Source organism: Lissotriton helveticus, chromosome 8, assembly GCF_964261635.1.
Source record: "Lissotriton helveticus chromosome 8, aLisHel1.1, whole genome shotgun sequence".
Classification (NCBI taxonomy): domain Eukaryota; kingdom Metazoa; phylum Chordata; class Amphibia; order Caudata; family Salamandridae; genus Lissotriton; species Lissotriton helveticus.
Genome location: NC_136069.1, coordinates 1,693,480,927 through 1,693,503,149, shown reverse-complemented (window position 1 = coordinate 1,693,503,149; position 22,223 = coordinate 1,693,480,927). Strand labels below are relative to the sequence as shown.

General features: G+C 43.9%; 1 protein-coding gene across 1 annotated transcript in view; it reads left to right on the top strand.

The window, feature by feature from the left end:
• LOC144774120 (extracellular calcium-sensing receptor-like) overlaps positions 1-21,603 on the top strand; it is a 38,396-nt gene extending 16,793 nt beyond the window's left edge. The window contains exons 2-4 of the mRNA XM_078659144.1: positions 3,879-4,097; positions 9,646-9,766; positions 20,741-21,603. Of these exons, the coding sequence (XP_078515270.1) occupies positions 3,879-4,097; positions 9,646-9,766; positions 20,741-21,603 (1,203 nt within the window). The remainder of the gene's footprint in view (positions 1-3,878; positions 4,098-9,645; positions 9,767-20,740) is intronic.
• The last annotated feature ends 620 nt before the right edge of the window (positions 21,604-22,223 follow it).

Here is a 22,223-nt window from a genome sequence, read left to right as displayed (position 1 = left end):
GGGTTTATCAATGGTAGGCCGTGCCTCTCTGCATCACAGGCTGCACCAAACTTGTGTGGCGGGAGCACTGCAACTTCACACAAAAGGGGGCCCTGTTGCATCACCTGTAACAGGAGGTTACCCAGCGGACCTGGCGGCAACTGCTGTACCCAGGCTTGCAAAATCACACCTGGCTGAGGCTCCTGCTGGCTGAGTCACAGATTTGAAGCGAGTGCAGCAGATTGCGGCACAGTGTTAATGTCCAGATGAGGATGATGGGGCGCATAGCAGAGGCCTGGGATCCATGTCGGTCCCAGGCCTAGCGCCTGTGGGTGACTCACCCCCAGTGGCAGCTCTCCCACCATGGTGAAAGAGCATCACCCACCTGCCTTCAAGCAGTGCAAGAAAGAAGAAACATAACATGATGATAACCTTCTGATATCTCATGCTATGTTTCCTTTACAGGCTTGAGGGTGGGAGGGGCTGTTCTACTCATGGAGCAGGGCAGGGGCAGAGTGGTATGCTCACTCAAGTGCACAATGACTGCTTGGTTGGCCATTCAGGCCACCCAAAGCAGTCATGTGCCATTCACTGCATTGTGAATATGCCCACCCCTCCAAACCCTGTCTGAACGCCTTGCCACAGAGCTCAAGAACAATCTGCAGTGTTGTGATTTGTGTAGGGGAGGGAGCCTGGCTGCCTGCTTCCTGTTCCTGGAAGCAGACTCAGGAGAGCAGGAGAACAGAAGACGCGGGACTCAGCCACAAGGTAAGACTTAAAAAATATTTATAACCCTTGTTCCCCATGTATCCCCGCCCCCTCCATTGTCCTTGCCCATGTTTCCCACCTCCCAGCCGCCCAGTCACCCTGAGGCACTACTTAATGGCGGCCACTGTGCGGCCATGCGCAGAAGGTGTACCACTGGTGCACCAAAGGCAAGCCCACCTGTGTCTGGCTGCCCCTGGGCCGTACCCAGCACCAAGGACCCTTTTCCCCCCACTATACCACCAGCACCCTCCTTGCCATCAGCCCTGGATGTCATACTGCCTGCCATCAAGCATCATGGCAGAATTTCCTTGAATCCTGTGCCTTCTTAAACTGCAAACGTACCTTCTGCCACATCAACACACCAGCGCTTCGTTCTGCCCAGTCAACCAACAGCTCAGCCGACCAGCTCAGCTGCATCCTCCTCAACGTGCAGTCCCTCCACAAATATGCAACAGAAATCTCGGACCTCCATGATGCCACCTCTTCAGACATTGTCATGTTCACGAAAACCTGGACCAACCTGTGCTTCAGAATGGACATCGCCATCACCATCCACGACGGCTACAAATTCACCCACAGGGACCACCCGAGCACCCTAGAGGGGACATTGCCTTTGTCTAAAAAAGCACACTATGACTGACCTAGCACTCTAATGACTCGACGGCTACCATGGAACACCTCCACTTCCAGAGCCAGACCAACCACAACCCCACACTCCGTGGCAACCTCATCTACAAGCCCCCGGCCCATGAACCTCCATTCACCAATGCCATTGAAGACCTCATCACACCCCAGGCTCTCCTATCCACTACCTACATCCTACTCGCACACCTCAACTTCCACCTGGATAACCCCAGTGAACAACGCACCACCCTCCTAGAGAACCTTGTCAACATTGTAATTAAGCAGCTAGTCACCGCACCAACCCACCTATCTGGACACACACTTGATCCCGTCTTAAACACCAGCGGAAACTTCAACTACAGCCACACCACCATACTCTCCTGGACCGAAAATCATAGTATACATCACACCTTCACCATGCCCACCGTACACCACCACCATCATTGCTCCCCCAGCCACAGCTGGATCAAGGCCATCAAAGAACTTTTCACCAACTCTCTCAGCACCACCACTATGCTAACGCTTACAGCCACAAACACTGCAGTACGTAAACTCCACCAATGGAACTCCTAGTGCGCCAACACCCTGGCAGCTCCTCCGTGTCAGTGGAATGAGCATCTGGGGGTCGCTGGCCACTGGGCAAGGTGACAGCAGACACCCTGGATGCCAAACTAGACTCTGTACAAAGGGACTCATCTAGGCATATGCATGGCCTTGTGAACCCCTATGCCACATTATACATGCATCACGTAGGATGTATGCAGGGTGGGTTTTCCCACACAACAAAGACTTGTAGGAGTGGTGCAGTGATCAGGAAATTTCCTAGGATGCCATCGCCACCTGCCTCATTACACCTGCCTCATGGCGGGCGTAGGGGTAAGGCAATGCCATAGGGATAGGCCTGCCCCATGCATTGCAGGAGTTGCATCATGCTTGTGACAAAATTGCTGACATATCTGTAAATCCTTGCGACATGGAGCTCCAAAGAGTACATTTGTCACATCCATGGTGTCGCAAGGAGGGCCCAGTGAAAAGTGTGCCAACGCTTTTCTGCTGCAGCAATGCAACACTTTTCATGAATTAGGCCCAGAACTGCACCCTAACTTATTGTGGGGTGCATTACTGAGCATTTGATTTGGTGCAGGGTAGCGTGGCAATATTCTTTGCTGTGCTGTCCAGCATCAAATCCTCTGAAATTAGGCCCCAAGTGTTTGCACCAATTTTAAGACCAGCTTTATTCTGGTCTTAAAAACAGCCTAATACTGAACTTACAGGCAGTTTTTAGGTTTTGCACCATTAAATGAATTCCTTGTAAATATTGCAAAGTGGGATTAGCATCAGTTTTTTCACAGGAACGCCCACCTTGCATCTCATTTTCGTTAACTCTCGGCTTACAGAAATGGCAATCTTTAAAATTTACGTTTTCACCAGAAAAGTACTGCTAACTCCAGTTAGTTGCAGCTTGTAAATAGGGTGATAAAAATGTGCCACCATAACATCAAAAAATGTATGCTACTGCAGTGTTAAGGCTGTGTACGTGTGCCCAAAGGTATTTACCAAATAGCAAATCACAAAAAGTAACTATTTGGAAATTATTAAACGATTACCTTTTTACACATGACCCTAAGATTCTGATTTGTTGCTGAATAGTTCCTCCTTTTATCTTGTGATAGAGGTTTAAGCCGTTGGCACTGTACATATTCTGCAGCCTCTCTCCATTCGCTTATCACCATCTTGTACATAGTCTTATGCATATGAGCAGCATTTATTCATTGGTATCAGGTTAGCCAGAGACTCGTGCCCAATGATCCTCAGCAATTGCCAAAAATTTTCACTGCTTTGGTTGCTTCTGAGTTACATTAAAGGATTAATGCATAATGTAGGCTCTTTTCTTGTAATGAAATTCAGATGACAGGAGGATTAGTGGAATGATTATGATCACTCCTTCCAGGGAAATGTGGTGAATTCGAAGGGGCTTCTACATACCTCCAACATTAAGAGAGGTAAGTGTAATGATGGTCAGGTGGTGAAGAGATGTAAAATGTGCAGACTCCCAGGTCCAGTGGGGACCTTGGGCAGCCTCACATAAATCCAGCTCCCATGTTGTCACTCACCAGACACTGGAGTCTAATGGAAACTACTGTTCACTCAGCCAATCATGCGCACAAACTCACTCTGGACCATGTTCTTCAAATAAATGTGTATGATCTCTTTATATCAATAAAGTTGGCAAAGTGCCTAGCTCACATGGAGCTGTGTCAAGCTCTGCACAGGGGAAGGCAGAAGGATTAGCTGTCGTCACTGTCTTAAAAAGAGGGTGCCTCACCTCAAAGTCCAGCTTTAAGACCCAATAACATGCCTAATTAGTGAATACATCGTCTGGTATGATGCCATCCCCACACCTCCATCCAAGAACTGGCCGGACAAAGCTGTTTTGAGAATTTTTCAAATTTTACAGCAGTGGTGACATGTCAGAGAGACTCTGTGTCTGTCTTCCAATCTCTCAGGTCCTCCACTATGTGAAGAATGTCAACATCACGCTCGATATAGGTGGTGACATACATTTTGATGTAAACGGAGATCCTGTGAGCGCTTTTGACATCGCCAATGTGCAGGTATTTGATGATGACGACATTCGACTGATAAATGTGGGCGGATTCGATTCCCAACAAGGTGAAGAATTGCATGTCAACCCAAAGAACATCCTATGGGCCAACAACAACCAGGTGAGGAGGGTTTTTCATGTAAGTTAATTGGCATGGACATCTTGCCATGTATATCAATGAAAATGTATAAGAGTTTAAAAGAAGGATCACAAATCATCAACGTATATATTACTTCTTGGTTCATCTGCATCATCTTAGCCTGAGAAATATGAGGAGGCATGCTTTCCATGAGGCAGCTACCATCTCTTATTGATGGGAAGAGAGACTCATAGAAGTCTTCCATTTCTAACCCCCTTTCCAATAACCTACTGGCAGACCTTCTAGATACACATTTGTCTATCCTTCCTCCAGAGATGATTGCCCTGTCCCTGATGTGCAGGTGTGTTTAATGTATATATTGTCAATATGGTATTATGAAAACTGTGTCTCCTGTCTTGTGTGTTGTAGGTGGAGAGAATGGCTAGTGGAAATTGTGGTGGTTTGTTCTATACCACCCATGCTTGCATAATGGTGGGATAGGTGTTTGGGACTTTGTAAAACTTCTCTACCAAGATGTGTTATCCATCTGAACATTGACAAAAAGAGGTAACTTGGCATTTAGAGAGTGTCAAAAAACAGCATCATGCTTCCATTGCCCGTCACTCCTCAAGAGGAAGAGGTAGTCCCTTTCTCTAGTACTGAATTTCAGGAGAAAATCTCTGAACTGGTGGCTGCAGCTTCTGCCATAGGGCCCACAGATGCTCGTCCTTTTAAACAAAGGGTTTCTGAGCAAGGACCTGATGAGGTGGCCCTTGCCTATTCAGATTAAAGGAGGTCATATGTCAATTGTGATGCTCTCAGGCAGTTGTTTATTTTGAACACTTGCTTTGGCATTCAGGATGTTTTTGTATATTCATGTAATGGGAAAGCCAGTCCTTAATCATGAGGTTAGTTACCCAATCCCTGGACAGGACAGGAAAAAACCCAGGAAATTCTACTGAGCCTCATCCATCTCCACTGGGAAGTACAAGAGTATAGCCCTCCCCCAATAGTTCCTGTAATACCTAGCCCCTGAACAAAAGGCCACACCACAGGCAGGGTGGGTAGGTACGAATGAGTGGGCTGAGGATGAGTATGACTAAGAATAATGAAGATTTCAAGTAAGTAACTATGTTCAGCCAAATAAAGTTGATCTGATTCTGATTCTAACTTCATTCAGTGTTATTTTGTCTTAACTGATGTTACCTTGTGAGTGTGAGTCGAACAATGCTTCGGAAACGTTCTGGTGGCCATTTCCTGTTCACTTTGTGATGCACTTACTTTTTCCTTTGCTTTTCAGACAGTCTCAAACTGGTTCTCCTACACACATCTGTCCATTGACGGGACATTCACATTTGTGCAGATATGCAAATCCATGTTTTTAACAAAACTTAACTTTACACATTGACATCACTGTGACCTTTAGTGTTTTGTTTCGGCTTGATTTTTAAACTATGACTAATTTACTCTGGGCACCTCGGGCCTCCTTGTCAGTAGCTTTTCTGTTAGCACACTCGTTAGCTCTGGCAGCCATCAACACTAGCTCAAGATTAAGGGTTTTTCTCAGCATTCATCTTCTGAATGAATCTGAAAATAATCTGTCAATAACTCTCAAATACATAGCTTCTTCATCATTACATTAATTGAAGTTACAATGCTTGATGAGTGTGTCAAATACTTCAATGAATTCAACAGTGGTCTCACCAACTTTATGGCATTCTTAGTTGAAGATGTATCGCTCTTAATCAACATATGGTATTGGATTAAATTTGAGATTCTGTACTGCTTTAATCTGACAACATGTGACTTCTTCGTCAGTTTACAGCATTTTCTTTATGACTTCCTTTACAACACAACCAGCAAGTTTTTTGAGATACTTGATAATCATTTTCCTATCAGTCTCTTCAAGGACATCAAATGTATCTATCCAAATAATCCATCTATTGCCAAGATGATGCTTTTTGGTAATATCAAATGGTCATTGATTATCAGGAAAGCAGCAGCGTTGTAGACCAGTGTGGAACTCGAGAGTAGAGTGTTCCCAGACACCGTTGTTTGCTCACTAATCCAGAAATGTTATAGTCTGCGGGCTTCTGGATAATTTTTAATGACAGCTGGAAATGTGACTTCCCACTTGGTCTCCATCACAAGAACAGCCATTCACTTTTGTGTGGCTTACAGCGCTGTTCTGAGCTTCGCTCAGCCGTCTTTGTGGCAAACGACGTTGGGTATGGATGGCTAAGTAAACACAACCCTTGTGCTTATGTTTGGGTCATGGATGTAGCTTATGTAAGAACTTGGGTTATCTTCTAGAACCACCTCACTGAGTGCTGTGGTGTCATTCATCTCCTTAATATATACAGGAAGCCACCTATTTATTTGTTTCCGAAGGTCAATTTGCACTTGCTGCCACCTCCTTGGTTGAAATTTATGTGCAATAATGTTGCTGTCTTCAACTAATTTGCAGTGGGTGGAGTTGTGCTTTAACTCCACATGCGTTAAATGTCAGGTCTGTACTTCAACTGCAACACACTTGGCACGCACGAGCAGTTCGCTTGGAGCACAGCATACCTCTGAGAGAGCACTGTCGATCTTCAGGTTACCTATTCTCTATCTCCTCACCAGTAGTAGCGTCTACTCCAGCCTGGGTACCCGCCAATGACTAAACCAAACAATGAGCTTAGTATTACATGTGTTTATGCGTCTGTGTGTAAATGCAAATCAACATTCTTAAAAAACCTTCACTGCATTCTACTCTAACGCTAACATCACAGTTCTACAGAGTCCGTCAGGAACGAAAAGGGTTCTGTAATTGCTAATCTGCATGACTCTATACTCTGGATGAAACTGTAGAAGCCCCGAGGGTCAAATGGCCTTGATTTCACCTCTGCTTTCTGGGGTCACAAATTAATGATCCTCTCCCAAACAATCTAGTCTAGAAGGCAGGAATATAGTGGAAGATACTTGAGCCTTTTCATGTCAAACTCGCTGGATCTCTTTCCTTTGTGTCAAAAAGAGCTCCACAATATTTTCAGAGTGGAAAACTCCCTTTCGTGGCCGAGGCAGGGGCTACTATCTATGACAAGGTGTATATCCCCCACTTGTAAGTACTTCTATACCTATATGTATTGATTAAGGTTAAATGCTATGTATGTAATGAGCACGTTCCGCTGAACCATGCCACAGCATTTTTTAGAAATGTCACCCTTTTTGTGAAATGAACGATGCTGAATGAAGTACAAGCATGTTCGTCAACTCACACCTCATCATAGTTACTTCATGAGTCCTGTTCCAAGAACAAACAACAATCCTGAAAGCCTGTGTACACCTCCACACTCCTGTTGACATTTTCCTCCTTTGGTTCTTTAAGGCTTAGCAGCGTCTAGTTCATAAAAGATAGATTCTGTAAATTAAAGAAATGCATATTCAATCATGCTCCAATATCTTCCAGAACATCTTTGCTTCAGAGAAACTCCACCTCCAAAACTTCCTGTTCTTCCTCCAGATCTATCGCAAGGAATCCCGTCTCTCTTGACCAGGAGGGTAGTGATTCTGATTTCTAAAGACCAAATAAGTCTGAGATGTTATCCAATCATTTTTTGGTTCCAAAAATGGATGAAAGTTATAGACCTACCGTGTATTTTAAAGAGGTCAACTAATATGTTTCAGACACACTCATCAAGATTGTCTACCAGTAACTCTAGACTTGATAGATGCCATGTTTCATATTCCTGTTTGTCATGATAGTCAGCAGTTCGGAGATTCAGAGTGGATTCCTACCTTTACCAGTTCAGGATCCTTCCCTACAGTCTGGAATGCACTCCATTAGTCCTTGTGAAGATATTTGCACCTGTATTGGCTTCTTAACAACTTGAAGGTGTTCCAATGTACTCCTGTGTTGATTGACTGGTTAATTCCTGCCCATGTGTTTGTAAGGCACAATCAGACCACTTATAAGGTTGTTTTCTTCTGGAACTTAAATTTCTTCTGAACTTGGAGAAACCTCACTTGATGGTGGCTCAGGGTGTTGCATCAGCAAACACTGCTGTGGTTCATTGGGCTCACTTGAGTCTGAAGCATAGATAAATCACTTCCCATATCATGGAACACATACAAAGGAGCATTCTGTTATCCCTTTGATTCCATTATTCCTCCCCACAGATGCCAGACAATGGGGTAGGGACCTAGGATCAACATTTTCAGAGTTGTTGATCCCAGAGGGAAAGTCTTTAGTTCTCAAATTAGAGGGAGCTCCCAAGGATCCATTGAGCTCTCTTAGGGTTTTCTCCTCCTCTTCAAGGCCAAGCAGTCCTAGTTAGGACTGACAGCCGGGTAAGAAAGGCCTAGATCAGCTGCCAGGGAGGGAACAAAACATCTAATTTTAGAGCGAGTGGCTCAATTCATCTGTTCATTGAACGAAAAGCACCTTTTGTCTTTTCAAGCCTCTTGTCATCCCCTAGTGTGGCCAGACAGTATTTCAGCATATCTGGCTTATTCAATAACCAGAGTCATTCTATCATCTTTAGAAGTGTTTCAGCTACTAAAAGCCTCAGAGGATCAGTCTTGACTAGACCTCTATGCCTCTGAGGACATCACTCTTCTTCTGCAGTTCTGTTTGGAGGTTTGATGTCAGAAAGCCTGCGAGTAGTAGTCGTGTCCCTTGTTGGGCCTCCACAAAGACTGTTTGCATTGCCTTCCCTTCCCCTCTTCCAAAGGGTGTAGAATAAGATTTGGGAAAGATTGCATCTGTGATCTCTATAGCCCCTTATTGGCTGTGACTCCACTGGTTCCTGAGTCTTCTACATATGTCAGTAGAGCCTTCCAATGAATCCTCCTCCCCTACAGTAACCAGCCTCTCCCGTTGGTCTATTCTCTGCCTTCACTTCATGGCTTAGAAGACGATGATCTAGGGATACAGTCCCATGGCTGCTCTACAGCTGCAGTGTTAAACATTCAAATGTCTTGGAGGTGCTGTAGTGTGGCCTGCATTGTAAAACAATGGTTACATTTGGAATCCTGGTGTCAGCAGAATAGCCATTTAAATCCCAGGTCATATGATCCCTTATTTTAATCTTGGATTTCCATTGGAATGTCTTTTTCAACAGTTTGCCTCCTTCCACGCCAAGGGCCAAATGGACAGTGATTCATTGTTTTGAGGGAATACAGAGTTCAGTAGGGGCACTTATCAATGCACACACTGAATCTCTCTCTCCGTCATTCATTCTCTTCTCTCTCTCTCTCTTGTTCTCTCTTTCTCCCCTCTCATCAATGAAGAAAAACATGCACTTATACAAACATGCCAGACCCAATAGATTAATCAATGCACCATTCAGAATTGCACCAACATCTAAAATCTCAATTATAATTATTACATTCTGATTGTGGAGGTTTAATTACTAGCAAAAGAGTATTTAATATTAGGCATTACACAAATATACGTGTGATTATAAAACAAATACCTTTGTGACATCATTGCTGAATGTTCTACTCCGCATTTACTCCTTTTCTTGTATGACTTTCTCTGTTCCTCATCCTGCAATGTACCTGTTGTGTGACGTGTTTCAGTGGCACCGGTGTCTTTGTCCTGCAGATCCCACGCTCTGTCTGCAGTGAGGAGTGCCTTCCTGGGTACAGAAGAGCTGGCATTGAAGGACAACCTGTCTGCTGCTTTGACTGTGTCCCCTGTGCTCAGGGGGAAATCTCTGTTAATGGTGAGTTTTAGAGCATGTAATACTTTCAATAAAACTATTCAAATATGTAAGAATTTCCTTGATGTACCAACTTCCTTGAGAAATGAAAGATGAATTTGGAAAAGATACATCTCTGCAAGCAAGTTTCCATGCTAGTTATATGTGTAAGAGGTGTTGCTCATAATAGCAATAGTATGGTTGTTACGGGGGGTGAAGGCTTTTAGTAATTCATAGAAAGTTGATTTAGTAGGACACGTCTTCTGTTGATGCATTCACAACCAGAAAGGCTGGGGTCAATATTGAATATGGAGGATTTGGTGATGAAAGAGAAGCAAGGGGATACCCATTAGGTTGAAATAGGGGCAAAAAGACCTTAACTTGTGTTTGAAGGCAGATGCCATTGATAGGGATGAGAACAGATTTTTTCAGATTCAGAGAACTGAGAAGACTTTGGGCAGCATTCCCAGCCCCCCAAAAATGTCTTTTGCTCCTTACTGATGAAAGAATGAATCCATACACATCTGTCCAGAGTTACACAGCATACGCTGCACCAAAAATGGTGACAAATTAAAGACTACTACTGAAGTAATTATCATCCACTGCATTTACCATGATACATTGGGGAAAATTGAGAGCTGGAATGGGAGGCAATGTGCTTCCAAACTATTTCTGTTTGAAAAAGCTCCTTTGAGCTACTGAGCTGATGTTGATGCACATGCACCCAGTGAGTGGAACACAGACCGTAGAAAACTGTGGCAGCATTTCCAGCATCACCAAAATGGCTTTTTGCTCTATGCTGATAAAGAATGAATCCAGAAACACACGTCTAGAGTTACACAGCACAGACTGCACCAACAAGGGTGATACATTATAGACTACAACTGAAGTAAGTGTTATCATGCACTGCATTTTTCATGATGCATTGGGGCAAATTGAGTGCTGGGATGTGAGGCAGTGTGCTCCAACCCACCTGCTGCTCTGCTAATGGTTTACAGAAATTGCTGAATTTCTGTGTGTTGGCAGACCATCTTGATTTTTTTCTTGAGGATTGATCCAAAATGTGCGACCTTCAAGTCATTTAAAATTAAAGTTAAACCAATTAGCAAGGTACACATCTTTACTTACTAGAAGCCCCTTACAATAGATCTGGTAGTTGGGACCATCTATTGGTTATTCAGAGACAGCAATATTCTAGGCCTATAGATGCTGTGTTCAATTGTTCTTCCAAACTATGCTCTACAATTCTTAGAGTCATGATTGATATTTACCCTAGTAAATGTCTTTCCGTTGCAAGGAATCAGCTGAGGATCTGGGGTTTTGTTGACAAGACTATTTTGCAAAGGTAGGGTAACGAGTATTGTAGGTACCTGCTCACCTCATCTCCTAGTTCATCTATGTTCATTTGTCGTGAAGAGCATGGGCTGCCTCATACTGAAGATTCGATCACACTCTGCCCATTAGTGCTTTGGACCTTAATTTGGGACAAACTTCGGACCCAGCTGGATAGATTACTAATTTCAAAATGTTCCTCTCTAGATGGTGCCCTTAAGATCCGGTGGTCACAATGTATTGAATTAGTAAGTGCTGAACTTGTCCCTGGCCTTTTATTAAATCCTATGTTACAGCAAACAAATGATGGATGGAATGCTGACAATGCAAACATTCTCCCACAGTCAAAATATCTGGGCCCAATCCATCATTCTTTTGCCCACTACGACACCCCAGTCTTGACCCTGTGCCCCATGGGAACATTCCAGACCGAACTGCCAGGCCAGGTCCTCCCTGGACCAGAACCAAGCATCCTGTGACCGGTTTCAGGGTATGTCACCCTTCTTCAGCCAGGCTAGCTTGAATTCAGGGGCACAAAGAGCAAGGGACCCACATCTGGGCATACCCATCCTACTTAGGGCGAAAAGTGTTACAGCAAACAAATGATGGACGGAATCCTGGCAATGCAAACATTCTCCCCCAGTCAAAAGGTCTGGGTTAAATCCATTGTTCTTTTGTCCACTATGCCACCCCAGTTTGGACCCAGCCATATGCAAATCAGTCTTGACCCTGTGCCCCATGGGAACAGTCCAGACCTAACTGCCCAGCCAGGTCCTCCCTGGACTGGAAACAAGCATCCTGGGAACGGTTTCAGGGTATGTCACCCTTCTTCAGTCAGGCTAGCACATTTTAGGCTGGGACATGGGCACCTTTTTATAAGTTTTCCTGTCCATGTGATGCTGTTTCTGTCTAGTCTGCACTTCAATTGGGTTGGGTTTCTAAGTGTTGTCTTTATATTTGTGAACACTCTTTTAAACCACTTCTTAAATCTCTGCATTTATTCAATTGACCAGCCTTTGTTCATCTTCATATGTCATTAAATGAGGTTACCTGTACAGCCTTCTCAATGATCTTAGTGGTGTTATTAGATTAAAAAAAGAAAATATCTGTATAATGATTGTGTATTCTCTGTATGTTTTTTGCTGTTTTATAATTTTATGCTGCTTATGCTTTTATATTTTTTATCGGTATGGAATGATGATAATTATAGGGAAGAGAAGAAAGGTTACTGTGATTAATTTGTAATAGAATGAGTATTGGTGCCCAAAGCTCAGCTCAGAAGCCAGCGTTTGAGCCAATAAATATTGCCGTGTGGAATACCAGGACTGCAAAGACTTGAATCCACCTCATGACTCTTTAATCCACTGTCAGACACTCCCTGCCCCTTTATGGCACTCTTACAGGTTCCTTCTGTCTCCCACAGAGGCTTTTTCCAGTTTTTCTTTTCCTCATTCTTTTCCAATAGTTCAGTACAATTCACCAAGTATCACTTGTGCAGAGTCTGCATTTTACAGCTCTCTGAAATCCATCACTTGCCTGACAAGTTCCAGTTTCCTGCCCCTTATTAAAATATTTCAGTGGTTAACATTTAGATGACATATCAAGCTAACATTTGCAAAGCCAATACTTCTTGCTTCTCCTGAAGTAAATATGCATAAAGAGTAAACTGAGGTCCTGAATACATAATAAGTGAGTGGGGGCATGTATTTGTTTTTGAAAGGGTGAATGATGGAAGTGGGAATTGAAAGGGTGAATGGGTGAGTGAGTGGATGGATGTAGATAAGAGATAAGGGAGACGGCGATATTGTGAACTACACCTTATTTCTTGCAGCTGGCAGTCAAGCCATAGAAAAACTATGAGACTGAGAATCTTGGGAGATAAGTGAGTAGTGCAAGAGGTAAGAATGAAGTTGGTAAGGTGAAGGTTATGAATAATGAGCCTGATCCACAAAGGTAAACTAAGGCAAATTCTAACTTTATGACTTTTGGTAACCACACAGGGTATTTACGAGTAGTGAAGTTAGACTTTTGTAGCAGTAAAACTTCAATTTTGTCTAAAAGTCTAACTTTGCTACTCGTAAATGCCCGTCGCGAATAATGAAAGTCATAAAGTTAGCCTTTTGTCTCAGTTTACCTTTGTGAATCAGGATCTCTGAGTGTAATATGAGTGATATGAGTGGTGTGAGTGGTGATAAAGATGTGACTATTGAAAGCGGAGTGTGTCTTATGATGCACTGAGTGAGGACCCAAATCATATTACACTGACCCCTTGTTTTTAACAGGTCCACACATGAAATCATCAGAACCCTATATGTTGTGTGTCTAACGCCTCCATCTCTGGTGCACCTCAAAAGTGGATTCAATCATTTTTGTCAGACAGATCCCAAGTAATTCAGAAGGGCCTTTCACATCAGAAGTTAGACCCGCCCTTGAGGAGTTCCTCAAGGGTCAACATTAGCGCCTCTTTTATTCAATTTTATCTCCTTTCACTGGTCTGTCTGATTTTAAGTATTTAATTTAATTTTATGCAGTAGGTACCAATGTCTTTCAAATGCTGGAAATGATCAAGCAAATGCCAATGATCTTTTTTCCTTTGCCTCTGACAAAACCACGCTCACGTGTGCCTCTTTTATTCCCCGACCAGGCACAGACATCGAAAATTAATTCATCGCATTTTCATCCCATAACTAGCAATAGAAATGATATGTGACAGAAACTGACAACTAGACAGTGTGAGTTTCATCAGGTTCCAGACTTTATCATGAGAAGGATGGAGAGGACCTTTAAGAGATACAGATTACATAACTTTGCAGGTGGTATATTCCAGAAAACAAGCAGTGCAGGAAAATAGGGGTGTCTTAGACCTATCAGCCTTATGGTGATCTTCCCCAAACGTTTTTTTCTTCACCCTCCTATTTTTCAGAATTTCTTTGCTGGACTTAGGACTATCTGCACTTCACCACTGCTAGCCAGTGCTGAAGTCCTGGTGCTCACCCCCAAAACATGGTAAAATTGGCTTACACCTGATTGGTGTGTTTTATTTACTTTACTTATAAGTGCCTTGTGAAGTGGTTGTAGGAATGTAGGATCTGCTTTTATGGTTACCTACATTTTTTGTCTGGTGCTAAGCTGATATTGTCTAGTCTGACTAGGATCCTGCTAATCAGGACCCCCGTGTCTCTGCTTTCTCTTTTAAATTGTTGTGGTCAGAACTTAGGTACATCCCAGATTGAAAACTGGGGTACACTTATCAGTTCCTAGTATATGGTACCAAGGTACCCAGGGCATAGGTACCCCAGAGGTCCCCCATGGACTGAAGCACGCATTATGCCACCCATGGAAGATCATTCAAAATACAACTACAGAACTGCCATTGCAGGATGTGTAAGCTAGTGATAGGACCACATACCACAGATATAGGTTTCCTATATCTAGGGTAATTGCACTTAAAACCTATAAGTCGTCACCCATATAGCAGGCCTTTTCATTCCTGAAAGCAGGGTGTTTGGTGCTAAGTGTGAATGTGCCCCTGCATGAGGATAACAATACAGTCTACGGAGTCCATTCTCCAGGGTTGTGAAGCAGCCATATGCCATATAGAGGGGCACTGCATATTTACGCGATGACCATCTTTAAATTGGCTGCAACAAATCCTACCATGGTTGGTATCAAGTGGGATATGGTGTGGAAGCACTGGAAGAGCCCTCCACTCTCAGTGTGCCCAGTGCCAGTCTTCTAGACCAGGACAGCACAACAGGGCTGCTGCCGACCAGAGATACGATTCTGCCCTCCTGCTGCTGAGCCAAACTCGAGAAGGGGAAAGCAGACCAATAGCTATCCTGTCACAGGCAGTAGTGACCACCTCCAAGAAAGGATTTAGTGTATTGCGGCTGGGTGGATGTGCCTGCCAGGGGTACCAACTCTGCATGAAGGGCACATTTGGTGCCTCCTTGCATAGTCCAGTTCAGTTCAAACCAGCTCTGGCACAGAACTGGACAAAGGACATGGGAGTAACCTCCCCCCTGTCCAAAACCTCGCATGGGAGGGTCCCCTGAATCATCCCAACCCTTTTCTTAGGATACTTAATGGGTTACCTGTGGGTGGGTCCATAGATTAATCGTGGAACATGATTCAATTCAGACACCACTTCAACTTCTACCATGTGGGCACTATAGACTTCGCTGGACTTTCTTTGGGCTCAACTTTGTCTCCCTATCAGTCTGCTGCATTGTCTGTACCTCTACACCATACAGGAACCTTCCAAGGTGTGTAGGCTTCCAAAACACCTGAAGGAATCTCCCTTGAGTGAAGGAGTCACTTCCATGCACTCACAGGCACCACAACTAAGCTGACCGCTCTGCTGAGCCTGAGCTCCTACAGACTCTGAAAGGTTTTGCAACACTGGTGATAACTTTCCACAGCTCTCGAGGCCTGCCTTGCCCTCTCACCAAGTTTGTGGCCAGTATCCCTCATTAGAGCCTCAGGAACCACACCCCTGTGCACCATGTTGACTTGCAGTTGCAAGGGCTTGTAGGTTTCTTTCTTCCAAGATCTTATGGCTCCAAGTAGCCACAACTTCAAGCATCTCCAATGACCAAAGTCTTTGTCTGCATCACATCATTTGCACCATGGCCTGAATCTTTGGCTGAGCTGCACAAGGTCCTTTGTGTCCTGTTGAGGGTCACCGTTGCTTCTTTTGGGCTCCCTTGATTGCTCAGGGCTTGCCCTGACTCCCCTGCTTGTGGTGAGTCTCCTGGACCTTTCTGGTCCCGACATTGTACCATCTTCGACTTCTATGTTGTTTGCAGTTGCCAAAGCCTGTTGGTACTTCTGCTGGACACGACCCTCAACTCGCGACATCTGACGCTGGACAGCTCATGCATGCCTCCTGGTCTTCCTCAGCGTCACCTGGTCCGCACAGCTGCATAATCAAGGTCACCATCAACTCTCCTGAAAACTCCTGACATTGGCAGGCATTCGTTTTCTAGATCTCCTTGTCAGTCATGAGTGACATAAACTCTGTCCTGTCTGTTTAAAGGTACCTTTAAACTAGAATCCACCTTTGGATTCCACCGGACACTTTCTCCTTCTCCAGCAGCTGCACTTTCCTTATGTCCTCCATTGGGTTCAACAGTGGTGTCCGACACCACTTCACACCTATGCACCTGGCTTCCCTGGTGTAGGTAACATGGGTACTAGGGTATCCACGGGTCTGGCGGCTCTCAAACCTTCTATCTTCCACAGGGTTTCTTCAGGGTCCACTGGGAAAGGTACTTAATATTTAAAATTCACTGCAACTTAAACATTGATTTATACGGAGAATGCGGTCATGTTCCCAACCTGCACACGATCTCTGTGGGGCTCTTAGTCTCTCACCTTGGGTAGTCCCTTGGGGCCCCAGCACTTCTACATCCTCCCGACATTATCTTGACCCGAGTCGTGGTTCTTATACAACTTTCTTAGTAGATGGTTTGGTCCCACCAACGCCCACTGTGTATTTTGTGCTATTTACGGGATTTCTATGCAAAGTATTGTGTGCATTGTGCATATCTCCAGGTAGGAGATATGTGTTAGAAAGTATTATATATTAAATACATATTTTTATAATTACCTTGTGTGTTTTTTTCACCTAATCAGTACCTCTAAGATTGTATTCTGGTAAAAAAAGCTACTTTACACTCCTTCTGGAGGCTGCTCTCCACAACTTCCACACAGAGCGCTTTCTATGGTTGTCTAAGTCCTCCTAAATCCCCATAATGGTTGTCTGGACTGGTGCAGGGTGTCCACTTACATATGTGTTCATCATATACCAGGCCAGCCTTTCACAGTTGTATATCATATACTTGGGGCATGTAAATTCTACTAGTGGGCATGCAGCATTTATTGTTCCACCCACTTAAGTCGCCTCTTGACACTTCACAAGTCTTCCATTGCAGCCTGTATTCAGTTTAAAACTGCGAATTCGATTTAGCAAAATAACCCCCATGCCAAACCTTAAACTCACCTTTATTACACATGTCACCCCTAACATAGGGCGGAGTACATTTCAATTAAAAGGCTGGACATGTACTTTTACGTTGTACATGTCCTGTAGCGACAAAACCAACCAATGTGTTTTTCTCAACAGTGAGGCCTACTTCTCCCATAGGATAACATTGGGCTACATTATTACAGTTAATAAGTGGTAAGGTTTCATTTGGAATAGGTAGGAAGTCATATTTGATGTCTGAGAAATTTCAATGTGAACTCTATTTAATGGTAAAGTCACATTTTAAGTTACAATTTTGAAAATGACACTTTTAGAAAGTTGGCATTTTCTTGCCCTATTTGGTGCCTGCAACCGGTTCCTGGGTCACATGATTGAGTGTAGTTGGCAGTTGGGCTTTGGGTGTAGTTGGCAGATGGCCATTGTAAATTCTTCATGGGCAGATAGACAATAGAGGGAGTAGGTGTGTCTGGATTGGACATCACTAGCAGGATGGGTCAGGGCTGAGCACATCCCCACTTGCAAAGCAATAGATTGTGCCCTACCTTCACACAATTAACGTCACACTAGTCAATTCAGCCTGCAGACAGGCTGGCCAGGGAGGCAGGCAATTCCAAGCACTTCAAAGAAACTTTTCCAAATTCAAAGATGGCATCATGTATAAAAATAGGATCCTCATACTCACTCTTCAGTACACTTCTGGATCTGTGTAAGACTCAGAAGATAGACTGTTGTGCTACTCAGTTGCTTGTGGGACATCCCACTGTCCTGCTACTCTGCTTCCCTGCTGCCCTGCTGCCTGAATGAAAAGGCCTGGACCTGGGCCACCAGAGTGACTACAAGGGCTAGCTGGCTGGCCACCTGATGAGAGCTCCACTATTTTGATTGCATCTGGACTCTGCCTGCTGTGAATACTAACCCCCCCAAGTGGTTGCCCCTCCAGGGCCCCTCCAGTCCTGGACTTTGGAAAGGGGGATAGAGGTGCCTTGCCAGCCCAACTATGCCCCCCCCCCAATCTTGTATGAAGCATTGCAAAGGGCCACAAAGTTTTGTATCTGCTCATTGTAACTGACTCATTGCGACGCAGTTGAACGCAAGACCTCACATCGTAGTCCTAGCAGTTCCTCATCAGAACGGACACAATGCGATGCCAGACCTTGCATCATAGCCGCGAGCCAGCTGTCCTAATATGGATCAGTGAGAGGTTTCAAAGTGTTTATGTCTGACTGGTCATCACTAGACTTCTGGCCAAAAGGACTTTGCCATGCAGCCCACCCTCCTCCCTACTGCAGTCAAACAGCAGGCCCGCCCCGTTCTGTCACTCGGTTCTGAATGGGTGGATAAAAAAAAATGGTAAGAAATTCTATTGATTGTCATTATATTTTTAATCTCTGGGGCCTTTTATAGGCATTTTGTACAGTGGGGAGAGACTCCTCTGCTCAAATGGAGGAGCCGCCCCAGTGTTGTGGGCTGACCCAGAAAGTGAACAACACTTCAACAAAGCAATAGAAGGAGGGGGCTGAAGAAAGCACATTTAAGTATGTATGTATGTATGTTTATATTACTAATGTTGTTAATATTGTTATTAATAGCGGTTATTAGGCTTTATTTGTGTTTGGTAGGGAGGTAAAGATGTCTCTACATTAGATCTAAAGACAGATAAATGTCTAATGACTTTTAATAAGGAGGAGCTAGAAACAATATTATATTTCTTACAGATTAAAAGAACCTCCTCACTACAGGGATTGTGATCAATTTAAAATGACACGTGTAGTATGTGGTAGAAGGCGTAGGCAGGAACAACTGCTACTGAAAACTTCAGTCTCAGGTGTCATGAAAGCAGAGACAAGAACAGAGATTTCTTTTTAGGTCTTAGCTACGGACAGCTTTAGCTTTTGTAAAGAGATATATTGGGGCTCATTGACCAAAAGTCTAAGAGGCAGATTTAAAAGGCACTTGCGCCACAGCGGCGTAAATGTGGTGCATCCCTGCAACTCATTTACAATGTGACGCATCTACGCAGATGCGTCACGTTGTAAAGCCCTGCACCACATGTGGGCGTTCCGGCGCAGGTTGGGCGTTCTGGGGCAGGTAAGTGCCTGCATGCAATCTACAAGATTTCACGCAGGCACTTGTGCGATGCTGCTACGTCAATTCCTTATGCCTGCTTGAAGCAGGCGTACGGAGTGATGCAGCATGTTAAGTATAGGGCACACCCGAGCATTGCTGGAGTCGCGTTGTGCTTGCGACTCGACTCCAGCGAAGCGTCGCCCTTATGTCACGAGATGCGTCACGCATCTGCCTACCCTTGCGCAACTGCGCGCCGCCGAGGCGCAAGGGTAGTTCTGCGTGACGCATTTGTTCTGGCGCATCCCTGCTGATTTGCAGAGATGCGCCAGAACTCATACATATGCCCCTTAGTTTACAACTTCACATACGTAAGTTACGAGTAGTATCTTTACATTCGCAGTCGGGACGAAATCTCCACCCCAAGTGAGGCTATACCATTCTGCACCCGATTGTACTCTTCAAGTGGTCAGTTCTTTTTCTAATTGTTTCTATTGAATTGGAGAGGTCAACATTAGTATTTTATGTTGTGGTGATTTCTGTTTACATTTTAAAATAGGAACTAAAACATCAATGAATCAGACTGAAATCATCCTTCTAAATTACTCAATTGCTCTGCAATCATTATAATTCACGAAATTGTGTATGATATTAAAATGATCAGTGCTTTTAATTAAATATTTTCAAACAAATAGCAGACACCTATTTAGTTCATGTCCTTTGTGTCTCTTAATTATCACTGTACAAGGATTAATAAGACAATATAAAATTGTTTTATACATATCTTTGATTCAATACAATTAATTCAATACAATTATTATTCCCTATGCATCTGGTTCTTGTTTTGGCTAAGCATACATTTTTGTTATTTACGATATACTTCATCTTCATCAAACTGATTAATTCAGTTAAGAGATCTAAACCATACTCTGGTATATTGATTCATTTGCTATAAATATTATATACCAAATGTTGCTATTTTTTTCCCCTAGGGTCTCTTTGTAAGACAGTAATCTTAGGGAACGCTCTTCTTAAAGACTGCTTTCTGAAATGCACACCAGTACACACATAGGTGGTGAGGGCAGCATGTGCTAGCTTAGCAGGCTTTCTTACTCTGCCCATTTGGGTGCTGGAAACTAATGAATAGCTGAGGATCATGTCCACATCAGATTGCTGGGATGTGTATAACTTGCACTGACTGTGTCACACCCACAACATGTAACTTTTCTCTATAAACATGGGACCTGCATGTTGTGTGAAGAAATAGGTACATATCTGTGAACCTGATAATATATGTCACAAACCTCTGACTATCCTTTGCAAATCAAGTTTAAATAAAAGGTACTTTAAATCCAGGAAAGTTAAATGCATACCATATTATTGTAATAGCAAATCAAGATACTTCTGTATGCAAATATTCTAAAAGGAAGCCAACCCTCCTGGAGCCATTCTTGGCCGTAAGGAATAACCACCATTTCAAAGTTCTAGCTTCTTATGTGAGTAATTATGTACGGCTTGGATGTATTATTGATGGTTCTCATGCAATTACAATGTTTTCTACTCTATAGACATGGACTGTCTAGAAACATAACATCATTTCATTATTTCTTCAGGCAAAGATGATTGTGTGAAATGTCCTGGCGACAAATGGTCCAATGAGAAACATGATGATTGCATCCTAAAAGTGACTGAATTCCTCTCGTTTGAAGAGCCCCTGGGACTCACACTCACCATATTTGCTGCCTTCTTGACTTTCATCACTTCTTTGGTCCTTGGAGTCTTCATTAAATACAGAGACACTCCCATCGTCAGAGCCAACAACCGTGGTCTCAGTTACCTTCTTCTTGCCTCCCTCATGCTCTGCTTCCTCTGTTCGATTATATTTGTGTGTCGTCCTCACAAGCTCACCTGCATGCTCCGACAGACAGTCTTTGGGGTGATATTTTCTGTCAGCGTCGCCTCTGTTTTGGCTAAAACCATCGTAGTTGTCATTGTCTTCAAGGCAACAAATCCCAGCAGCTCTGCAAGGAAGTGGCTTGGATCAAAGACACCAACATGCATAGTCTCTATCTCTTCTTTGATGCAAGTTGTTATCTGTGTTGTTTGGCTGGTTAGATCTCCTCCTTTTGCAGAGCTAAACATGGTGTCTTATCAGGAAAAAATGATTGTTGAGTGCAATGAAGGGGGCACCATCTTCTTCTACTGCATGCTGGGATACATGGGCCTCCTGGCCACAGTCAGCTTTGTAGTTGCCTTTCTCTCAAGGAACCTGCCTGGAAGCTTCAATGAGGCTAAGCTGATCACCTTCAGTATGCTGGTGTTTGTCAGTGTGTGGGTTTCCTTCCTCCCAGCATACCTGAGCACACGGGGGAAGTATATGGTGGCCGTAGAGGTGTTTGCCATCCTGTGCTCCAGTGCTGGACTCCTCGGATGGTATATTCTTTCCAAAATGCTATATAATTTTGAGGAGGCCTGAAATAAACACTAGACGCAATCTTATTGGTAAAAAAAATAATGTGTTTCTTTCAAAAGTGAATAGAACCACAGGTCCTCCAAAATGATGGCATGGGATAAATGGATGCATTTGTCCACACAGAGTTAGCTTGTCTAATTCTAAATTCAAGAAATGGGATATAAATAATACCAAACACATAATATCATATATTGGACCATGACAGGGCTACATGTCCAAAAGAATGAGATCAATAATCTTGGAAGTTTACTTGACTAACAAACTCATTGAGCCACAGGCGATGAAGGAGAAAAATTGTCACAACAATAGCAGAAGAGCCTGCACTGCCCCTCTCCGCCAAGAAACATGTAGGGTGTCTATATCCATCCTCCGCAGCCACAGGACCTGTTGGGTGTCTATATCCATCCTCCTCAGCCACAGAACCTGTAGGGTCTCTTTATTCATCCTCCTGAACCAGAGGATCAAGGAAGGAGGCAGGGCGCTTGCACTGACCCTCTCCTCCAAGAACCCTGTAGGGTGCCTATACCCATCCTCATCAGCTACATAACTTGTAGGGTGTCTACATCCATACTCCTCAGCCACCGAACCTGCTGGGTGTCCATATCCATCCTCCTCAGCCACAG